General features: G+C 34.3%; 1 protein-coding gene across 1 annotated transcript; it reads right to left on the reverse strand.

Moving 5' to 3' along the window:
- Window positions 1-1,172: 1,172 nt before the first annotated feature.
- On the reverse strand, window positions 1,173-5,303 carry LOC134249340 (uncharacterized). The gene is made up of 2 exons (XM_062731694.1): window positions 5,258-5,303; window positions 1,173-2,841 (listed from the first exon to the last, which is right to left on the reverse strand). Exon 2 carries the CDS (start codon window positions 2,826-2,828, stop codon window positions 1,173-1,175), a length of 1,656 nt encoding a protein of 551 aa, XP_062587678.1. The 5' UTR covers window positions 2,829-2,841; window positions 5,258-5,303.
- Window positions 5,304-6,602: the final 1,299 nt, after the last annotated feature.

Raw genomic sequence — 6,602 nt, forward strand, 5'->3', positions numbered from 1 at the left:
GTCCATCGCCGTCTAGCATGTGAATATTGTCACCAATACGATTACAAATGAAAATATGACCGACGGAATCGGTTGTGAGCCCACTAGGAAAAAACGTACTTTCCTTCTCTGTGTAAGAAAAACGAAATATCCCTAATTGACACCCGCCGATATAGGTTTGAAATGAATACGGTAGAACCCATGCTTTGAAATCTATCATCTAAATAATTTTCAGTCCATTTCAATAATGTGCCTTGAATACCATAAGATTTTAATTTGAAAAGTAGACCTTTATTCCAAACATTATCATAAGCCTTTAAAATATCAAAGAAGATAAATCTAACATTTTTGCCTTTGTCTAATTTAGATAAAATTGTATTATCAATTTTCACTAATTGGTTGATAGTTAAGTCATTTTGTTGGAAGCCTTATCGGTATTTTGTTAAATAATATAGCATTTACTCATTGACAGGCTGCAAGCAAAAAAAAAAAAAAACAACAAACAAACAAAAAAAAAAAGAACAACAACAACAACAAAACACAAAAAAAACTTACCAGATACTTTTATTGGATGTTATTAGTAAGAAGTGACATCAGGGAGGGGGAATGTACTTTTCTTTTCCCCAACATACATTTTATTGATTGATACAATCAATCAAATAAATGTTGGGATAGAGTGAAATACATGTACACCCCCCTTCCTTACATTTGAGAATATAAAAAATATCCTGAAACACAGATATCTGTAGGCCTTCGCGGACCCCCCTGGACCCCGGAATTAATGCGTATCATATCTCATTTCATAAGGTTTTTTACATAAAGAAGAAGGGTCAAATTTCTATGTCAGGTCGAGTCATTTTTCATCTTGTGTGGAGTCGTACAATTACGTACCGGTCTCGAAGGGTTTTCTACGGTCGAAAAATGACCCTACTTTTTAGAATATTGACTTAGGGTAATTTTTCTTCCTTCAGAAAATGACCACCTGGTCTATATTCTAAGGGGGTCACTTTTCGTCGTTACACCGGACGCATCATGTGGAATTAACTATGAGCAAAACCGAAGTCAATCATAAAAAAACATACATCTATTAATGCTGCATGGATACAACGTTTTTTTTCAAAAGAGAAAGCCAGACAGTCGGCCAAAGGAACATGGTTCGTTCCCAGTGAAATTTAACACCGATTGGGTTGTTTTTATTGTTCCATATACGTTATCCTTTTAACCCTACCGCTCTTACCCTCCCCGACAATCAATTCCCCATCAGTGATAATACATACAACACACGGATATGAAATGCCTTGATCGGGAATAATGTATCTCAGGAATCGTCCATCGCCGTCTAGCATGTGAATATTGTCACCAATACGATTACAAATGAAAATATGACCGACGGAATCGGTTGTGAGCCCACTAGGAAAAAACGTACTTTCCTTCTCTGTGTAAGAAAAACGAAATATCCCTAATTTATTGACAGCAATAACAGCTTTCATTCCCCAATCACTTGCCATGATGTCCCCATTGACATTCTCAGCAATATAACTTATCTTATTATATAGAGGCTGTGACTGTGAGTCGTACTGGAGTTCTTGCAGCATGGTACCAGTGCCGCTATATCGCACAATTTTGTACTGATCATCCCTGCATTGCGAGATCAGGAGATCATCTGACGCGGTACTTATAATTCCGAGGGCAATCCAGTTTGGAATTTCGAACATCGTAACTTCTGTGTTACCCTCGGACAATGTTTTCAGTGCAGTGGGTCTTGTGAAGACTACTTTTGTGTTGTATATAGATACGTATATGCTTCCTTTTTCTGAACATTGGATCGTGTTGTAAAGTACTCCCTGGAGATCATACAACTTGAGTTCATTTTTCACTCCAACGATCCACATTTTTTTATCATTAGTAGGAACCATGTCATGTAGACGATTATGATATTCGTTTTCGGAAAAATCGGTGTCTATGGTTGCGATAACTTTTGGTGATTTGAATATTTTGCGATTCTGTATATCATCATCGGTGCTTACAGCAATTAATTCCTTCAGGGGAACCTTGTTTTTTCTCATTTTTTCAATGTAGCCAAAAGAAGATTTGAAAACATCCATCTCAGTTTCAAATTGGTAAAAGACAGGAAGGGACCACTCTGCAACATCTCTATCTGTTTCTTGCTTTTTAATCACTGGTATAAATTTCTTCATTTTCTCGATGTTTTTTGATTTTTGCAATGTCGTCGTTTCCGTATTCATTTTATCAATTTCCTGCAATATTTCTTCAAATTCATTTTTCTGTCTCTGCAGCACTGTTTCGTGCTCCTTTTGCATGTCATCCAGTTCCTGGTGTAAATGCTTCACAACTTCTTCTATGTATTTATGCCATTTTTCTCCCCGTGCTTTAACTTCCTGCTTTCTTTTTTCATAAACCCTACAGAGAGAAGACAATCGTTTTGTACTATGATCAATGATTTTCTCAAGTTCAAGTTTGAATGACTGAAGTAGCTCATTTTCACGCGTAATTTCTTTCAGGAGTTCTTCTATTTTTTCGGACAACTCAGACATTTCATGCGATTTGTGTTTGATCGAAACGCAAACCAAACATATTGGGCTGTCACATGTGTTACAGTAAGCACAGCATTCCTGTTGTGGATGGGAAGCGCAAATACAAGTTTCGTTGACATCTTTATCTGTGTAGTCCACAACGTCATGTCCGTTCACTGATTTGATACGGAGATGCATTGGCACACATGGATCGCAAAGATTCACTCCACATCTTCTGCAGCAGAAGGACCCTGGCTTTTTACAAACATCACACTCCAGAAAATGCTGACCTTGGCTCCTTTCATTAGATGCCATATCTTATTTCAACCTGAAATTTAAAAAAAAAATTGTTATTCATATTTTATATATCACACCTTTTTTACGTTACTTCAAACATGCCTCATACTATAGTAATCGTCAAGGAATGTTTTAAGTAATTTAAACTGATCATTTAAAATGCTGCTAGTAGCACGGTTTACTCTTTCGTTGTCTTAGATATATAAACACTAGTAAAAACTTTGTTTTATGAGGATAGACATGTTTATCAATATTATAATAGAGGACTGGTTGGATGGGTAGGGGTTCTTATTCCATTTCATATAAATAAAGGCTTTGGCAATACACTTAAAAACGACTTTATAGTCTATGAATTCCTAACAAAGTTTCCGACCTCCAACATGTGTAAAGAGGGTTTGGCCTCTACGGAATTTGATTTTTTTTTTTTATAACACAAAGCGGCATTCAAGACATATTTTCCATTATTTCAAATACATGTAATTATTAATGATATACCGGTATGATCATATAAACAGATATGTTTATGCGTTATTTCCTTAGAAAGAAGTACAAATGTAGCATAAAAAGGGGTGGTCACTCTATTTCTCTCAACGTCGTTTTTCCTATAATTCTTTGATATGTATATAAATATCGTTTTTTGTTTTTTTTTAATTATCCTGCTAGCCCAGATGGTCTATTCTACATATTCTTACTTTTTGAAAATCAGGTAGAAAAAGGTAAAAAATTAATTTGGGAATATATGGAATTTTAAACAAATAATTAACTATGAACACTTATCATACAGTTTAAGTATATCATTGAGGAAGTTAGCAAGTTTCCAGTTCCCCAAGACCAGGACTATATCCCGCGCCGAGGGAAATTTTTAACTGTTTTATTATACCGATACAAATAGAGGTTTACGAATGGCGGGAAATTATCTTCAAGACTAACGCACGAGGAATTAGTTCATTAACATATTAGAACGATACAAAAGTAAAATCTAGAGGATTACGGATAACCGGGGAATTAGTTTCCGAAGCAGGGATTTGCTCATTTAACTAACGCACAGGGAATTATTCCACTCACTGAGATTTCTAGGGAATTATTCACATTTTACAGCCTTACTTTTACATAGGGAAAAATCAGTAGAGGTATAATAAAACTGTATAAACAATGACTAATGAACCTTTGGTTCTGTCCAGGTAATATCCCCCTTTTTTACAGAAGTCTTATAACTTTAATTATAAATATGTCAAAACAACTCAAAGAAATTATTACCAGTCGCACCTGCTTTGATAACAATGATGTAAACAGCCATCGGCATTGGTTGCTGAAACCATGCAAACCCGTCCAGAACCAAGGTTAACTAATCATTGTAATGATATTTCGTGGGATGATTTACTTTCTACTAGATCGCCCGCTTGGCACAGTTACAGTTAAAGCGTTTGCTCAAGGTGGAGACCGGTCCCTCGGATGAGTCAGTAGGTGCTGGCATGAGAAAGGTCTGTCATGTTCTAAATTTTGAATTTACCGGTTGGGAGTAAATATGAAATTTATTTACTCCCACCCGGTAATTTAAAAATTTAGAACAGGACAGGTCCTTCATTATTCAATGGCCCTGAGTGCAGAGTATCGCCGTCTAAATTTGCAGCCTTTTACGGCAAATTGTGGCGTCTTCATATGAGAGAAAAATTCTCGAGAGGGATGTTAAGCAACAAACAAACAAGTCTTTTTATTAGTTTCATATCATGAGCTTAATTTGCATGTTTTTCACTTAATTCAACATGACTTCCTGGAGAAGCGCCAACTTTACCGGTATTTAGCCGTTTTGAATTTAAAATGTTGCTTTGAATACAAGGGATTCTCACAATTCATTCTAACACAGTCATGTGAAAGTGGGTAATCCTTATAGAAGGGAATATCCTTGTGCTTTCTATATTAATCATTCTTCACTTAGGGCAGTTAAGTTAGTTTAAGAAAAATGCACCTGCTTAATTCTGTAATTTTAGTGACATCCATAATTGCAGTAATAATATATGTTTAATATCAATGAAGGGCAAGTTTGGACGCAAGTGGTCTCTGAAAGGCTGTTATTGAAAACATAATAAAGACAAGACCCCTTTAAAATCCGCCATTTGCAATGTACTTTCGATATCAACATTTGGACAAAAACAACTTTCCAGAGGCTATCGAAGTCCATCTTGCCCTTCATTGAAAAACATATATTATATGGATTTTGCAATGATGGCTTTCACAAAAAGCACGGAATTAATATTAGTCTATTTTTTTTTAAATAATCATAGGCATTTTTTAAAAAGAATTTTTCTCGGTAAATATTTTTATTCAGTAACAATATTTTCTCTAATAAAACATATATAATTAAATGTCCAAACAAGCAAATAAAAAAAAAGTGGCTTTCGGTGTCTTAAGACACACTTTTTTGGATAATATACATCTAAATAACAGACCTGAAATCTGGAAACCAACTTCCTTATTGTCGGCCAAACTGGCAAGATATTACTTACCTCAGAGGCCCTCTTTAAAAGTTCTCATGTTAAAAATGTTTCAAATATATTGTGATCTTAAAATAAAAATCTGGTCAACGAGAAAAATACAATGTTCATTTCATTCTTATTTTGGAAAATTATCCATAAATATTTTGTCATTAGTTGTAAAAAAAAAAATACTAAGTAATTTCCCTATGGTACCCCGGCCGTTACAGTTTTTAACTTTATTGAATGTTATCCTCCAATTTGTGCACCGTGTAATTCATTGACTGCAGATATGGTGGAGTGGAGTTTGTATGCCATGCTATATTCGATCTTTTCCATTTATTTTGTATAATTTTATTTGCATCGAAAAATTTTCATTTGTATTGAATTTTTTTTTTATTTGTATTCCATAATATCCCATTTGTTCCATTTCAATTTATTCAATGATTTTCAAATTGAATTGTATAATTTTTATTTGTGTTCTTTATTTTCCAGTGGTATTGTAAAAGAATTACCCATATTGTATAATTTTCCATTTGCAGATGTATTGCAGGTTGGATACATTTACAATCGTGTTTGATTTCGTCTGAGTCAAACAATATAGTGAATATATATTTAAAGATGCAATAATAGCTAAGTGAATTAAATATCTTAAATATAATTATATAATTTCCCCGTCAAACACATCTATATGTCGTTCTATGCAAGCAGATTTTACTTTTTCTCACGTTTAAAGAATACCTTATACGGTATACTAAAAAATACACTTTATACACTCTTACATTTTTTTTCAATAAGGGGGGATATTGTCTACACTTCAGGTGTGAAGATTTTGGGGTATATAGTTTTTGCTCTGTCTGTATGTCTGTCTGACCACAAAAACCTTAACATTGCCCATGATTTTTGATGGGTTGAATGCTATGACTCTCATATTTCAAATGTGTATTCCTCATGACAAGACCTTTTTAGGGGGGTACCAACAAATTTGACCTCTTGATCTTGACGTTGGTGTTTGACTCTATTTCGCTAGAAGTTACTCAGCTTAAACCTTGTTCATAACTTTTAAACATTTGCTGCTAGTGTTTTCATACTTCACTTACATACTAGTATTCATTGTGTCAAGACCTTGCCATGGATATACATGTAAGCACATATGTATTGTATTTATGACGTTGACCTTTTAGTATGACCCACTTTGAAAAAACTTTAATTTCGGACATAATTTTTCAACAGTTTATTTTTACTGCACAAAATTTACCTTGAAATTTTATTTGGGTCAGGAAAATCTTCATATTTCACAGGTGTATCCCATGTGACAAGG

Source organism: Saccostrea cucullata, unplaced genomic scaffold (genome assembly GCF_032062105.1).
Source record: "Saccostrea cucullata isolate Sc308-1 unplaced genomic scaffold, CSIRO_AGI_Scuc_v1 ctg17098, whole genome shotgun sequence".
NCBI classification, from domain to species: Eukaryota; Metazoa; Mollusca; class Bivalvia; order Ostreida; family Ostreidae; genus Saccostrea; species Saccostrea cuccullata.

What these genes read in the sequence shown, in the direction of transcription:
- LOC134249340 (XM_062731694.1), bottom strand. Translation starts at nt 2,828, where the DNA reads ATGGCATCTAATGAAAGGAGCCAAGGTCAGCATTTTCTGGAGTGTGAT.